General features: G+C 65.6%; 3 protein-coding genes across 13 annotated transcripts; 2 read left to right on the forward strand and 1 right to left on the reverse strand.

The window, feature by feature from the left end:
- The first annotated feature begins 2,287 nt into the window (after positions 1–2,287).
- TNFRSF4 (TNF receptor superfamily member 4) lies at positions 2,288–5,403 on the forward strand. Of its 5 annotated transcripts, XM_055261591.2 has the most exons (7): positions 2,288–2,491; positions 2,672–2,794; positions 3,356–3,457; positions 3,731–3,797; positions 4,594–4,790; positions 4,900–5,028; positions 5,110–5,395. In XM_055261591.2, exons 1-7 carry the CDS (start codon positions 2,347–2,349, stop codon positions 5,178–5,180), a joined length of 834 nt encoding a protein of 277 aa, XP_055117566.1. In that variant the 5' UTR covers positions 2,288–2,346; the 3' UTR covers positions 5,181–5,395. The 5 variants fall into 5 exon arrangements, with proteins under 5 accessions (XP_055117566.1, XP_063488167.1, XP_055117565.1 ...); XM_063632097.1 differs by lacking the exon at positions 3,731–3,797 and having other exon boundaries at positions 2,311–2,491; positions 5,110–5,403; XM_055261590.2 differs by having other exon boundaries at positions 2,311–2,491; positions 4,900–5,395.
- Positions 2,390–10,390, reverse strand: LOC129472210 (uncharacterized). 4 transcript variants are annotated; one of them, XR_010118988.1, is made up of 3 exons: positions 9,426–10,390; positions 5,936–7,191; positions 2,390–2,471 (listed from the first exon to the last, which is right to left on the reverse strand). XR_010118988.1 is itself a non-coding variant. In XM_055261615.2 (2 exons), the coding sequence occupies exons 1-2, from the start codon at positions 10,388–10,390 to the stop codon at positions 7,170–7,172; spliced, it is 987 nt and encodes a 328-aa protein (XP_055117590.1). In that variant the 3' UTR covers positions 5,451–7,169. The 4 variants fall into 4 exon arrangements, 3 of the variants coding, with proteins under 3 accessions (XP_055117590.1, XP_063488166.1, XP_055117591.1); XM_055261615.2 differs by lacking the exon at positions 2,390–2,471 and having other exon boundaries at positions 5,451–7,191; XM_063632096.1 differs by lacking the exons at positions 2,390–2,471; positions 5,936–7,191 and adding an exon at positions 8,736–8,874.
- A 131-nt stretch (positions 10,391–10,521) lies between these two features.
- TNFRSF18 (TNF receptor superfamily member 18) lies at positions 10,522–13,521 on the forward strand. Of its 4 annotated transcripts, none has more exons than XM_055261618.1 (5): positions 10,522–10,690; positions 11,572–11,694; positions 12,554–12,641; positions 12,792–12,994; positions 13,060–13,521. In XM_055261618.1, exons 1-5 carry the CDS (start codon positions 10,522–10,524, stop codon positions 13,182–13,184), a joined length of 708 nt encoding a protein of 235 aa, XP_055117593.1. In that variant the 3' UTR covers positions 13,185–13,521. The 4 variants fall into 4 exon arrangements, with proteins under 4 accessions (XP_055117593.1, XP_055117594.1, XP_063488170.1 ...); XM_055261619.1 differs by having other exon boundaries at positions 12,792–12,973; XM_063632100.1 differs by having other exon boundaries at positions 12,792–13,521.
- The last annotated feature ends 1,818 nt before the right edge of the window (positions 13,522–15,339 follow it).

Genomic DNA, 15,339 nt, shown 5'->3' on the forward strand with positions numbered 1-15,339 from the left:
GAGCTCAGGGAAGCTGGGTGTGCGTCCTCCTCAGTCTGCCCTGCGGTGCCCATGTGACCAGCCTCTGCCCTGAGCCCACCTGCCCAGGGGCCCCTGTGGGGCCGAGAGGGTGGGTTGGCACGTGGGCTGGTTCCCAGGCAAACAAGATTCACAGAGCCACGGCCAGGGCAGGTGGTGGGAGGACGGTCCCACGCCCAGCTTGTAGAGGCTGTAATTTCCTGGATCCAACCTTCGGTGGCCTGGACTCTGCCTTTCCCCATCCGTGGCCCCATGCCATAGCCAAGGACCATCATAGCCACAACAGCATTCGACGCTCTGTGCTGAGGGCCGTGCACCCAGAGGTGGGAAGTGTGAGCTGAGGCCATACTGTGCTGGACGTGAAGGGGGGACAGCTGAGTGTGTGGTGGCACCTGACCCTTCAGAGGCCCCGGCCAGCTCCAGTCTGGTGCTGGAGGAGCAGTGGCCACTCATGGGCTGCCCTGTGCTGCTCACGACACCACCGTGTGGCGCGGGGAGCCCAGCCCCTGGGGATGTGGTTCGAGCTGCAGGCTGCCTTGCAGACCTTGGGAGTCCTGAGCTCTCGGTCAACGTCCAGCCTCCTGTGGCCACTCCACACCCAGTTCTGTGGATACAGTGGGGCTTTCTTGGACCTGTGACCTTAAGCCCAGGACAAGGAGACCTGAGCTTCCTGGGCAGCTTCAAGCAGGAGGGGCCGTACCCCACCCTGGGGCCACTGCAGGTGCCAGCAATGTGCTGGGGGTGCCCTCTCCATGGTGCACGGGCCCCACTCACTGCACCTGTGGGCAGATGTGGCCACTTAGGCCCCAGGAGAGCAGTGTTGCCCACCAAGACCCCCAGTTCACCTGAACCTCCAAGGAACCAATTGCAAATGTAAGCTTCTCACTGTCAGCGGGAAACCCTTGTGAACGCTGGGTGGAACCTTACAGAAAATGCCAGAACTTTCTTCCTCTGCCCACCTGGGTTGGGGTGTGCACATGCATGTACACACACTGTCTGGGATGCTCTGAGCCCTTCCAGGATCCTCTACGTGTGGGGAGGGTGACCAACTTAGGGACTCTCAGTCCGACGGCGGGTGGCCTCTCCCTCCACTCCCTCCCCCTCCAGGCCCAGTGGGCTCCATGGCTGGGAATTTCCCCATGGGTGGGCCGAGGGCAGGCAGCTGTTTCCTGTGCTCCTGGGAGGAGGGGATTTCCAGCCCCTTCCCTGCTACTCTGTTCCTAGAGGCCCCTCTCCACTTGCAAGTTTAAAAATGAACTTTTGGATAATCACAGGCTGGTCACAGTTATTTGAAAGGTGCAGAAGGGGCCCAGGGAGCCCCCAGCCCCGCACCTGCTCCCCAGCTCTCCGGGCAGTTCCCGTCCTCTGGGCAACCCGTGGAACCTGAGGGCTGTTTGCATAGAAGGCAGAAACCTGCCTGCGTGCCCGTGTGTGCCACGTCATCCAGGACCCGCCCTCACAACCTCCTCAGAGGCCTGTCTCCAAACACTGCCACATGGGAGTTAGGGCTTCCACGCAGGAATTTAAGGGGCACAGTTCAGCCATAGACACCTGCTGTGCTCAGGCACACTCAGCGTGGGCCCTGGTCACGGGTGTCTTATTTTTTTTGGAGATGGAGTCTCGCTCTGTCACCCAGGCTGGAGTGCAGTGGCGCGATCTCCGCTTTGCAACCTCTGTCTCCCAGGTTCAAGTGATTCTACTACCTCAGCCTCCCGACTAGCTGGGATTACAGGCGCCCGCCACCATGCCCGAATAATTTTTGTAGTTTTAGTAAAGACGGGATTTCGCCATCTGGCCAGACTGGTCTTGAACTCCTAACCTCAGGTGGTCCACCCGCCTTGGCCTCCCAAAGTGCTGGGATTACAGGTGTGAGCCACAGTGCGCAGCCATGGGTGTCTGGCTTACCATGGCTGTGGTCACTGCTGCTCAGAGCTAGTCTTGGGCATACAAGGGAGACCATGCTCCAGCAGTGCCACAGCCCTGAAGGTCCAGACTGAAGAGTTGCCTCTCCTGACTCCGTGCTGCCTCAGTTTACCCACATGCTCCATGGACCTTTTTGCTGAGGGTCGAGCCGCAGGCCAGGCCCTACTGTGCCCTGGGGTCTGAACATGGTGGTCTTGAGCAGAAGAGGGCAGAAGGCAGAATAAGCCAATGCTGGGGGTGCCCAGACCACAGCCAGGGTCCCCGGCCTGCCACCTTCCTCCTCCCGCCTCCTCTGCCCTCCTCCCCTCTCCCCTCCCCTCCCCTCCCCTCCCCTCCCCTCCTCCACAGTCCTTATAGCCACACCCCGCAAGGAAAACCCAGACTCTGGCGACAGCGGAGACGAGGATGTGCGTGGGGGCTCGGCGGCTGGGCCGGGGGCCGTGTGTGGCTCTGCTCCTCCTGGGCCTGGGGCTGAGCACCGCGACGCGGCTCCACTGTGTCGGGGACACCTACCCCAGCAACGACCGGTGCTGCAACGAGTGCAGGCCAGGTGAGGCCCAGCCTCAGGAAGGGGCGCCACCCACGGGGCACTCCAGGGACTGGGGGCTGGGGCAGGGATGGGCCAGCCAGGAAGCTGGTCCTGGGGAGGGGGCGGGCGAGGGGCTGCCTGGGGAGTCCATGGGCGCAAGCCTGGGGCCTGACCGCTGCCTGACGCCGGCCTCTGCTGCAGGCAACGGGATGGTGAGCCGCTGCAGCCGCTCCCAGAACACGGTGTGCCGTCCGTGCGGGCCGGGCTACTACAACGACGTGGTCAGCTCCAAGCCGTGCAAGTCCTGCACGTGGTGTAACCTCAGTGAGCTCCCACCTGGCCCCACAGCCCCACCCAGCACAGGGGGCGGCAGCCTGTCACCCACATTCCCACGCAGCAGCGTGGGGCCCCCACAGCCGCAGAAACGAACCTCAAACCACAGCGGGGTCTGCTCTGCCACAGGGGTCCTTTGAGGAGCTGAGGCATCTCCCAGGGGCACCCCCTCTCCTTCCGGGGGCCCAGACTCGGCCCAAGCCACGTGGAGTCAGGGAGACCACACTGGCCATGTGGCCTGGGCCTTGCTGGCCTGAGCAGTGAGGCTGGGGGGGTTGGGCCATGGAGACCCTGCCACAGGCGGGGCTGGAGGCTGGAGGAGGTGGAGGGGTAGGGAAGGGCTGCTGGGGCTGCCACAGAATCAGCCCCAGGTTGTGGCCAGGAAGGGAGGGCCCAGGAGCCTCAGGGCTCCAAGCCTCAGGGGAGGTCGCAGACCCCCGCCCATGGCCCTCTGTGTGGTGAGGAGGCCAACCTGTCCTCCAGTGTCCACCCTTCCTGAGGACCCTGTCCATAGCCCCCACCTGACGACCCCCCCATCCGGCCCCTGCTCAGGAAGTGGGAGTGAGCGGAAGCAGCCGTGCACGGCCACACAGGACACGGTCTGCCGCTGCCGGGCGGGCACCCAGCCCCTGGACAGCTACAAGCCTGGAGTTGGTGAGCTCGGTGGCTGCGGCCGGCAGTTGGGGGTGTGCGTAGCGGCTGTCTGTGACGCAGATGGGCCGTGGGCCGCAGGGACCTGGCCCCACCGGTGCCTCCTCTGGCACCCTCAAGACCGAGCTCCTGGGTCAGGGCCCACGGGTGGGGTGTGGGCAGGGAGGGCTTCCAGAGGCCAAACCCACCACCCGGCCGTGGGGGACAAGTGCCTGCCCCATATCCCCAGCACCTGGGGCCTGTGGGCAGCCCCTGACCACTCTATCTTTGTTGCAGACTGTGCCCCCTGCCCTCCAGGGCACTTCTCCCCAGGCGACAACCAGGCCTGCAAGCCCTGGACCAAGTGAGGGGCCTGGCCAGGGGCTGGGAGGGGCTGGGGGTGGTGCAGAGGGGCTGAGGGGTTAGGAGGGCGGAGGGGCTGGGGGGCTGGGAGGGGCAGGTGGGGTGGAGGGGCTGGGGGCTGGGAGGGGCAGGTGGGGTGGAGGGGCTGGGAGGGGCTGGGGGCTGGGAGGGGCTGGGAGCTGGGAGGGGCAGGTGGGGTGGAGGGGCTGGGGGCTGGGAGGGGCAGGTGGGGTGGAGGGGCTGGGAGGGGCTGGGGGCTGGGAGGGGCTGGGAGCTGGGAGGGGCAGGTGGGGTGGAGGGGCTGGGGGGCTGGGAGGGGCAGGTGGGGTGGAGGGGCTGGGAGGGGCTGGGGGCTGGGAGGGGCTGATGGGAGCTGGGAGGGGCGGAGGGGTGGGGGCAGTTTTGGGGGAAGGGGAGGTGCTGGTGGCCCTGGGGGCCTGGCTGTGTGGCTGGACCTGGTTGGGGAGCAGGAAGCTGCTGCCTGGGGGCAGCCTTTCCCTGTGGGTGGAGCTGGTTGTGTGGGACCCTCACCCTCTGTAGCTGGGAGGCCCTGGGGGCACAGGACAGGGAGGTGTCGGTGGGGGGTGTAGATGTGGGAGAAGGGCCTGTGGCCTTGGAGGCCCCTGTGGGGGGCATGTGGGGGGCATGTGGGGCTGGGCAGCGTCCTTGGCTGCCACTGGCCTGGTGTCTGTGGTAGACGCTGCCTGTGGCTGGCCAGCGCGGACCCTGTTATCCCCACCGCATCTCCCGGGTCCCAGGGGGTTTCTGGCCTGAGCAACACTCCCCATTCCCCACAGCTGCACCTTGGCTGGGAAGCACACACTGCAGCCGGCCAGCAATAGCTCGGACGCCATCTGTGAGGACAGGGACACCCCAGCCACGCAGCCCCAGGAGACCCAGGGCCCCCCGGCCAGGCCCACCACTGTCCAGCCCACTGAAGCCTGGCCGAGAACCTCACAGGGACCCTCCACCCGGCCCGTGGATGTCCCTGGGGGTAAGGGCGCCTGGCCCAGCCCAGCGGGGCCCCCGACCCGAATAGGAGGAGGGGAGGGTGGCATGGGGGCCCCTCCTGTGGACCCCACCCAGCAGACCCCTTCCTGCAGGCCGTGCGGTGGCTGCCATCCTGGGCCTGGGCCTGGTGCTGGGGCTGCTGGGCCCCCTGGCCATCCTGCTGGCCCTGTACCTGCTCCGGAGGGACGGGAGGCTGCCCCCCGATGCCCACAAGCCCCCTGGTGAGTGCCTCGTGGCCCTGCCCCACTGCTCCTGGCACGCGAGGCCCACCCACCGATCTCTCCTTCTGTTTTCCTCCCCAGGGCGAGGCAGTTTCCGGACCCCCATCCAAGAGGAGCAGGCCGACGCCCACTCCACCCTGGCCAAGATCTGACCTGGGCCCACCAAGGTGGACGCTGGGCCCCGCCAGGCTGGAGCCCGGGGGGTCTGCTGGGCGAGCAGGGCAGGTGCAGGCCGCCCGCCCCGCCACGCTCCAGGGCCAACTCCGCGCCGTTCCAGGTGCCGCTGGCTGCCTCCGGCTCTCTGCTTACGTATGCCATGCATACCTCCTGCCCCGCGGGACCACAATAAAAACCTTGGCAGATGGGAGTCTCTGACCAGCACTGTGGGCTGCGCACCTGTGGCATGGAGGCTTGGGCCGTGCCCGCCTCTGGCTGGAGAGGGGTCTTGGGCCAGGGTGGAGGTAGGGGGTAGCGGGGTCAAGTGGACGTTGGTCCCTGGGTGCAAGTTCCAGATTGAGTGGGGAGTTGGGGGAGGGATTGGGAAGGCTCAGGCCCAAGGCCGCCTGGGGTGGAGGTTCCTGGCCAGGTGCTGACAAGGGCCACCCACCCCTGAGCCCCAGGTCGCTCAAGGAGCTTGGGAGTGGCTGACCCCTGGGGCTCTGTGTCCTTGGAGGAGGAGTGTAGAGACCTGCCCCTCTTCCCCTCCACACCTACGCCCACCCCCTGCTGCACCTGGGAAGGGGTCCCAGGGCCCTGAGCACCCCGAGGAGTCCCTGCAACAGCCACATGGCCCCTCTGTCCCTGCCACGGGTGTCCAGGGCGACAGTCACCTTGGAAACCACGGTTTCTGCTTGAGCCAACCTTCTGTCCACCCTGGGCCCCGGCCGTCCCACTCCTGTGCACTTACCCCGCCACCAAGAGTCCTGGGATCTGAACGAGAATGTCCACAGCGACTTCATGTAATGTGGCCCCACAGTGGAGAAACCCAGGCGTCTGCCAGCAGCGTGGATTCGTGAGTGCTGGTGTGTTCAGATGAGCTCCCAGCTCCCCGGCCCACACCACGGGTGTCCAGAGACGCTCCCAAGGCCCCGGGGCCGTCCCCGGCCATGTGGGAATCCTCTCAAGCTGGTGACTGGGAGTGGGGTACCCTTCGAGCAGCACAGAGCCTGCTCCCCGGAGCGCCAGTCACACCCGAGGCCACAGCTCCGGAATGAGGCGGTAGCAGCCCTGCAGGTTTCCCGCAGGGAAGACACCCTGGGCGTCCGAGCAACGTCTGTGTCCCTTGGGAGGTGGAGGTGCCTGTTTGCCTCCATTGTGCTTAACAGATGTCAGGGGCAGAAGTGAAACACTCCGAAGGCCAAGACGTCTCACTGCACTTGTTTTTTTTTTTTTCTTTCTTTCTTTTCTTTCTTTCTTTCTTTCTTTCTTCTTTCTTTCTTTTCTTTCTTTCTTTCTTCTTTCTTTCTTTCTTTTCTTTCTTTCTTTTTCTTCTTTCTTTCTTCTCTCTCTCTTCTCTCTCTCTTCTCTCTCCTTTCTTTCTTTCTTTCTTTCTTTCTTTCTTTCTTCTTTCTTTCTTTCTCTTTCTTCTTTTCTTTTCTTTCTTTCTTTCTTTTTTGCCGGAGTCTTGCTCTGTCACCAAGGCTGGAGTGCAGTGGCGTGATCTCAGCTCACCAACCTCTGCCTCCCAGGTTCAAGCGATTCTCCTGCCTCAGCCTCCCAGGTAGCTGGGACTACAGGCACCCAACACCACACCCGGCTAATTTTTGTATTTTATTAGAGACAGGGTTTCACCACGTTGGCTAAGCTGGTCTTGAACTCCTGACCTCAAGTGATCCACCTGCCTCGGCCCCCTGGAGTGCTGGGATTTCAGGTGTGAGCCACCACGCCTGGCCCTCACTGCACTCATGAGAAAGAAACACACAGCTGAGGCTGGTCACGGTGGCTCACGCCTAGAATCCTAGCACTTTGGGTGGCTGAGGCGAGACGATCGTCTGAGCTCAGGAGTTTGAGACCCGCCTGGGTAACATGGCGAGACCCCTTTTCTATGAAAAATAGAAAAAATCAGCCGGGTGTGGTGGTGCATGCCTGTGGTCCCAGCTACTTGGGAGGCCGAGGTGGGAGGATCACTTGAGCCCAAAAGATCAAGGCTGCGGTGAGACGTGACTGAAAATAAAAACAATAAAATGAAATTAAAAAAAAATTAATTAAGTAGAAACACATGAAGCCTCATGGAAGGTTTTGCTGACGGCCTGGACGCTCCGGCTGCCGTGGCTGGTGTGGCCCAGCCCCGCAGCTGCACCTGCTGCCGCACACAGCGTCCCTGGGCCAGCCTACCCTCACCCTGCGTCCACCAACAGCGCACGCTGCCCACGGCTGTCCAGGCCTCCTGTGCTTGGCGGATGGCTCCCCCGCTGCCGGTGTCGTGGAAGTGGGGAACCGGCCTCCGGGGTGCACAGTGGGAGTGCCATGCGCCACTCACAGCAGCCCGAGGTGCCGGGACCACAGTTGGCTATAAGGAAGACGCCCATCTCTGGCCTTGGGCTGCCCTGGACCCCTCCTGCCTCTGCAGCTGGTTTTCTCCCTCGTGTCTCTCTCTCCTCAAACCTCTATCTTCCACCCACTCTCTGCCAACCACAAGCCTCCCCGCCGCAGCACAGGGAAGTCAGAGGCCGTCCTGTCCCCCAACCAGCACCTTCACTGAGTTCCCCGGGTTCCTGCACACGGTTCAGCCTGCAGGCCCTGCACAGGGTTGGGGCCGCGCCTCTGAGAGCCCTCCGCCCCCCGCCCCGTGGGACAGGCGAGGCCAGGCCTGCAGGCAGGATGGCGGGTGGGTGGGGGAAGGGGTCAGGTGGCCAGGACTGGAGTGGCCAGATCCCATGGGGCTGGCAGGTCGAAGGCTGTGGGAAAGGGGCCTCCTCCCCAAACCTGGCGCCCACACCCATCGCTTCCTGTCTCCTCCCCTCTGGGCACAGCGCCCCCCAGGCCCTGTGGGACTTATTCCCCAGCAGGACCCCCTGCCGCACCCCCAGATGGACACGGGGCCACCTCCTCTTGGTCTCCGTGCTCACCCTCCCCGCCCCCTCGCCTGACACCATCTCTGCTGGCAACTCCTGTGCCATCTGTGCCCCAGGCCCTGCCTGAGCTCTGGCTCGGTGCCCATCTTCACCCTCCCCCTGGGCCCCACAGCTGCCCTTCTGGATGCACGCAAGGGCTGTCCCTCGCCCGGCCCGTGGGCTGCTCTGCTGCGTGAACGCCCTGTCATTTGTGTCACTGCTGAGGTGCTCACAAAATACTGGAAAATAAGATGAACAAGTCACCTCCAGCCTCGCAGCCCAAGGACAGGAGTCACGGGGAGCCGGGAGGGGCCTTCTGCGGTGAGAGGGACGGGAGGGCGGAGGTCACACCCCTGGCAGCCCCTCCGGGGACCACCCTATGTGGCAAGCTGCTTGGGCTGTTCAAAGTGTCAGCTGCGCCACGGGGCAGGGGGGAGGGGCTCCGCTGGCTGACTCCCACTTGGCCCCATAAACTGCTCGCCCCTCTAACTCTGTCCCTGCCTCTAGATGGATGACTCACACCATGTGGTCTGATGAGCATTCTTTCTTTATTTTCTGTGATGGAGTCTCGCTCTGTCACTCAGGCTGGAGTACAGCGGTGCGACTGACGAGCGTTATTTACAGGGGACACACTGCATCTTCTCGGGCTGCCGTCTACTGGCGCTCACCAGGATTGAGGGGGAGCCCGTGCTGGTGCAGACCTCTCGGGTTTTTGAAACGGGCAGGGGCGTGGCCCAGCCTGCCCTGGTCTCCTCCCTGAGCACCTTTGCCTGGCGTCCGGGTCTGATGGCGCCTTTTTTTTTTTTTTGGGCAGGGGGGACAGACTTCTGCTCTTGTTGCCCAGGCTGGAGTGCAATGGTGCCATCTCGGCTCACTGCAACCTCTGTCTCCCAGGTTCAAGCAATTCTCCTGCCTCAGCCTCCCAAGTAGCTGGGATTACAGGCACCTGCCACCACGCCTGGCTAATTTTTTTTTGTATTTTTAGTAGAGACGGGGTTTCTCCACGTTGGTCAGGCTGGTCTTGAACCCCTGACCTCAGGTGATCTGAGGCCCACCTCAGCCTCCCAAAATGCTGGGATTACGGGCGTGAGCCACCGATGGCGCCCCTTTCTATCCAGAGGCCCAGACCCCCTCCCAGGCTAGGGGCTGAAGATCTCCAGGCCCCTCAAAGGCCCCCAGGCCCAGCTGGCCCCACCCCTTTCCTTCTGAGCATCCGGGCAGCCTGGAGCCACAGAGACCCCTTCCTTTTCTGCAGTGTCTGAGGGCTGCCTCTCCAAGGCAGGCTCCTACATCTTGGATTTGAGAACTCCGGGGTGTCACAAACAGCTAATTCCTGTCATTTACCTTGGAAAAGGAGGAACCGCCTTATGGGGTGAGACAATGGCTGCAGGTCTCAAAGGGGTGTCGAACCACATCCAGCCGTGGGCACAGCCACGCACACGTTCCGGAGAGCCCCCGCCCCCAGCATTCGTGGGGGTCTCCACCTGTGCTGGACGGCGCAGAAGCAGGGCTTGGCAATCCAGGGAGGCTTCCTGGTGGAGGCAGGGTCCCAGAAACCCTCGGTGCCCACAAGGGAAACTGAGGCTGAGAGACATAGGACAGCCTCCTGAGAGCTCTGCGAGGGCCTCCCCCTGGACTCCCTCCAGGACCCGGATCTGTCTGGTGCGACGGATGAAGGTGGCTCCAGAGAGACCTGGGTGGGAGCCTGAGACGCGGTGGTCCCGGCAGGTCGCTCTGCCCTGGGCCCTGGGTGCCCGCGGGGGCGGCTGACACTGACCTGAGGAGGCGCCAGCACCCTCTCGTCTCCCCACCAGGTCCTTCTGGTGCTCCTCCCAAGCCCCGGGGAGCTTCCTGGGTTGGCAGCTGAGGGGGGTCCTGGAGAGCTGTAAGCAAGGGGGAGGGGAGCCCACAGGCCTGCAGCCCATGGTGGGTTTCACACCCAGAGCTGGCCAGGTGGGGTGCGCTAAGCCGAGGGGTCCCTGTCCCCATTCTGTGGGGTTCCCCAGCGCGGGGGCTCCGTGGCTGAGGCTCTCTGGGGGTGGCCAGAGTTTGTGACCTCTCGGGGACTCACAGATACCACCCAGAGGCGGTAGAATGGAGCGGGTGATTGGCTGCGTCCCGCCCTCCAGGTGGCCCCCACGGGACAAGGTGCTAAACGCCGCCCATTGCACTGGGGCCCACCAAGGTGGCCGCAGACTTTGCATAGAAAACCTTTCTGATCCCCGCCAGCCTGGTTTCCCTGCCCCTGCCGGTGACCTGCGGGGGACCGGGCTGTGTCCGCGGTGTCCACACCCCCTCCTCACACGCATTTCACCTGGGTCGGGATTCTCAGGTCATGAACAGTCACAGTCACCTCCGGGCAGGGCGGGTGAGGATGGGGACGGGGCGTGTCCAACTTGCTGTAGGCTCTTGAAACCCGAGTGTGGCACAGCACGGGGTGATGAGCGCGTTTGGGGCCCTGTGCGGCCTGGCGCTGCTGTGCGCGCTCAGCCTGGGTCAGCGCCCCAGCGGAGGTCCCGGGTGCGGCCCTGGGCGCCTCCTGTTCGGGTGGGGAACGGACGCGCGCTGCTGCCGCGTTCACCTGACGCGCTGCTGCCGCGATTATCCGGGTAAGTAAACCGCGTTTACTTAACGCAGACCCGCCAAGGCGCGGCGCGGAAGCCGGGATGGGCGGGCGCCCCCTTCCCGTGCTCAGACCGGCGCTGCCTGCCGAGGTCTAAGGAGGGTGGGCACAGGGCTGCCAGCGGCCGGAGCCTTCCGGAGGGAGGCAGGATCCCAGAGGGAGGCGGAGGTTTGCCAACTCCAGACAGTTGCCCCGGCGGCGAGGAGCAGGGGCAAGCCAGGTGGGAGGGCCCTCAAGAGGGGTCTGGGGTCCGGAGGTGGAGGACGGCTGTTCCAGGTCCTGCTGGGCGGGTCGTAAGCCCCTGGCCATTGCCCAGCCCCCTCCTGCCCAGTTAGGGGCCCCCCTGCACCACCGTCTGGCCTGCTGCCTGCCTCTGACCTGCACCTGCGGGTGAGGGTTCAGCTGACATGGCTGGTCTGGAGAGGAAGCTGGCAGGGAAGTCACCCCAGAGCTGCTTCCTCCAGGGCCTGTGGGTTGTCCGCAGGCCCAGTGTGGCTGGTGGTGGGGACAGCAGTGCCCGGAGACCAGGCAGGCAGCCTCTGAGGTGTCGACCAGCCTCCAGGGGACTGTGCACTGTTGGGGGCCACCCCTGGGTCCCGCAGAGGCAGCTCCTACTTGCATATGGAGTCAGCACCTGGGCAGGGGCAGCTGTAGGGCGCAAAGGGGGAGTAGCCAGGCCACATGGCCCCAGGAGAAGCAGACAGCTGTAAAACCCAGGGTCCGGACTCCCAGCCAGGAGCCCTCTGCTCCCTGGAAGCAACTGTGGGTGGGGAACAGTCAACCTCACTGCCCTGGAGGGCCGAGGAGAGGCCTGGGGAGTAGGGGCCTCAGCCCAGCTGCTGGGGGGCTGGCCTGTCTCCTGCCCAGGCGAGGAGTGCTGTTCCGAGTGGGACTGCGTGTGTGTCCAGCCTGAATTCCACTGCGGAGACCCTTGCTGCACGACCTGCCGGCACTACCCTTGCCCCCCAGGCCAGGGGGTACAGTCCCAGGGTAAGTCCTGGAGGTGCCTGTGGGAGTCCACACAGGCCAGGGGTTCCACTAGGGCCCGAGGCAGAGCTCGTGGGCACAGGTGTCTGCCAAGGACGTGTGGCGTGTGGGGTCCGGGGCCTTGGGTCCTGTCAGGCTGGGCAGCTCTGGAGTTGTCCTGTCCCCGCTTTCTCGGCCTGGGCTTCTCCATCCAGCGCGAGGGCTGTGAGAACCCTGTGGGGGGTGGGGGCGGGTTCCAGGAGCTGTCTGGCTCTCAGGCCTGGGACACCCATCCTGTCTGTCCTCACCGAATACTGAAGGAGCCTGCCCTGTGCCTCCCGGAGTCCTGTCTGGGGTCTCAGGCTGCACCCCATTCTGGAAGGAGCAGCTCGAGTCCTCTTAGCGGCTTGTTTACCTGACAGGAGGGGCCAGGCTGGGCACATGGGGGCTGGGAGGAGGTACAACTGGGGAGGTTGTGTGAGGTTGGACGGGGCAGGGTCTGGGGTCAACTGGGACCCAGCCTCACTCTCTCTGGGACCCTCTCTGTTCTCCACCCTCTGTTCTACTGGGTCCTGCCTGGCTTCTGCCCACCCTCAGCCCCCAATGGGCAGGCCTTTCCCCTCCCTGGCAGGCCCACTGCACTCTGCACTCCTCCCCCAGGTGCCCTCAATGGGCCCCACCCCAGACGCCCCACCTGGGACGGGCAGACATGGGCCCCAGTCCTGGGCCACGAAGAACTCTGTTGAATGGATGATGTGGGGGGGCACTCTACTCAGCCCCCAGACCCCAGATGGACCCCTGCACTGTCCTGACGCCCTCCTCATCCATCCCAGCAACTCCACCAGCCTCCCTCCCTCCCCCCACACCCCCCACCCCACACCAGGGAAATTCAGTTTTGGCTTCCGGTGTATCGACTGTGCCTCGGGGACCTTCTCCGGGGGCCACGAAGGCCACTGCAAACCTTGGACAGAGTGAGTCCTGGGTGGGCCCTGCCGGCGGCTGGGTGGTCCAGGCCCACTCTGAGGAAGGGTCCTCTCCTGTCCCTTGCGCTGTGGCGAGCCCCAGACAGCACCGAGGACAGCAGCCGGGGGCTGATTGGAGGCCGTGCCCGTGTATTCCAGCTGCACCCAGTTTGGGTTTCTCACCGTGTTCCCTGGGAACAAGACCCACAACGCTGTGTGCGTCCCAGGGTCCCTGCCGGCAGAGCCACTTGGGTGGCTGCCCATCGTCCTCCTGGCCGTGGCCGCCTGTGTCCTCCTCCTGACCTCGGCCCAGCTTGGACTGCACGTCTGGCAGCTGAGGAGTCAGCGCATGTGGCCCCAAGGTCTGTCACAGCCTGGTGGGGGGAGGTGGGAGCATGGCTGCCTGCTGACCGTGGTCCCCCTGCAGAGACCCAGCTGCTGCTGGAGGTGCCGCCATCGACCGAAGACGCCAGCAGCTGCCAGTTCCCCGAGGAAGAGCGGGGAGAGCGATCGGCAGAGGAGAAGGGGCGGCTGGGAGACCTGTGGGTGTGAGCCTGGCCGTCCTCCGGGGCCGCCGGACCGCAGCCAGCCCCTCCCCAGGAGCTCCCCAGGCTGCATGGGCTCTGTGTTCTGCTCTGGGCCGGGCCCTGCTTCCTTGGCAGCAGAAGTGGGTGCAGGAAGGTGTCAGTGACCAGTGCCATGGACCACGGAGGTCGGCGGCCGCGGCTGGGCCCTGCAGGAGGGAGAGAGAGACACAGTCATGGCCCCCTTCCTCCTTTGCTGGCCCTGCTGGGGTGGGGTCTCAGGATGGGAGGCTGTGTCCGTGGGTGTGCAGCGTCCAACACGGGACCTGGCTGCACGGGGCCTTCAATAAACACTTGTCCAGTGACCTGAGTGGACGCATGCTGGGTGCTGGGGGAGGACAGGGCGCCTGGGGCTGGGCTTTGGGGCACCGTGCCCATGCCTGGCTGTGGTCCCCTTCACAGGGGGCAAAGCGGAGGGCAGCCAGGGCCCATTCTGGGAACTCCTGGCCGGGTGGGGGTGGGGTCCGGGGAGGGGCCATTCCAGTCCTGGGCCCAGCGCTCCTCAGGGATACAGGCTCAGCGGCTTCCCCCGTTCGGGGGCTCTTCTCTGGCGCCCCTGGGTCTCTGGTTTCTGGCCACACAGCCTGCTGGCCCCTGGGTGCCATCCAGCACTTTCTGGTGGTGGGCGCCTCGTCTCCAGGCCAGCCCTCTCTCCTCACCACCCCACCCTCGGCCTGCCCAGCCTCCCGCTCCAGGTGAGATCTGATACAGACTCGCTCAGCTGCGAGGGAGTGGCGGGCAGGCCGGTGCAGGCGTCTCAGCAGCACCCTGGAGGCACCGCACACCTGGCCCCCAGCTCAGCTCCCAGTAGGCGGTGGGCCCAGCTCACAGTAGGTGGACGGGGCAGAGGGGACGTCAGCACCCCCCCACCCCAACATGGGACCCGGAGTGTGGAGATCCCAAGGGTGGCACAGGGACACCGGGGAAGGTGCTCAGCCCTGGAAGCAGGACCCAGCCCTTCGGCGCCGTGGCGTACTGGGCTCGGGGCTGGGTACTGGGCTCGAGGCTGGGTACTGGGCTCGGGGCTGGGTACTGGGCTGGAGGCTGGGTACTGGACTCGAGGCTGAGTACTGGGCTCGGGGCTGGGTACTGGGCTCGGGGCTGGGTACTGGGCTGGAGGCTGGGTACTGGGCTCGGGGCTGGGTACTGGGCTCGGGGCTGGGTACTGGGCTCGGGGCTGGGTACTGGGCTGGAGGCTGGGTACTGGGCTCGGGCTGGATACTGGGCTCGGCGCGCTCCTCCCGTGTGAGCCCTGGGGCGGCTGAGCTGTCGGGCCCTGCCCCGCGCACTCCTGCCTGCAGCCCGGATCCTCCCCGCCTGGCCCCGGCTCCCCCCACGCACCCCCCACACCGGGGCTGTCCCGCACCGGCCCCAGAAAACACCGGCGGCCTGCGTAGCGCGGGTCCTGCGGGGCTGACTCAGCGCGGAAACTCCTCGTGGGCGGCCTCGCGTGGGCCTCGGCGCGGAAACGTCAGCGCGGGGGCGCCGGGGCTGACGCACAGCGGACGGGCGGGGGATTCCGCGGGCGGCGGGGCGGGCTCTGAGCGGGGTCTCCGGCGTCTCCGGCTCCTCCCGGGCCCGCCCCGCGCGCTTTACCTGGAGCGCGACCCTCCGGGCCTGGGGGGGTCCCCAGCGTGCGTCGCGGAGCCCGGGGGAGGCGGGCGGGTCCTCGCGCGTGGGGGCGGGGGCGCCTCCAGGGGTCTCAGTGGGGCAGGCCGAGGCCAGCGCGAGCCCGTCATGGAGGGGGGGCCCAAGGGCGCGGAGAGTCGGGCGGGGCGGGGTGCGGAGAAGGGGCCGGGTGCGGAGAAGGGTCCTCGGTCGCCGCGGAGAGGCCGCCGCCCCCTCCCACTCGGGGCGCAGTGGTCTCGGCTCCCGGGGGAGGGGCCCCTCTCTGCTCCCCCTGGAAGCCCGAGCCACTCGCACGGGGCGGCCTCCATCTGCCCGGAAAACCGCAGCTGCCGCAACCTCCCGCTGGCGTCGGACTTTTGAGAAAAGGGCCGGAGGCCATCTCTGTTCCCAGAAGTGCTTCCGGCCGCTGCGGAGCCTCCCCTCCCAGCCAGCTCCCTCCCCACCCTCCACTGAGATCTGGACTTGGCGGTGCAGGAACCCCCCCAGCTGACAGA

This window comes from Symphalangus syndactylus, chromosome 22 (assembly GCF_028878055.3).
Source record: "Symphalangus syndactylus isolate Jambi chromosome 22, NHGRI_mSymSyn1-v2.1_pri, whole genome shotgun sequence".
In the NCBI taxonomy this organism is placed as follows: Eukaryota; Metazoa; Chordata; class Mammalia; order Primates; family Hylobatidae; genus Symphalangus; species Symphalangus syndactylus.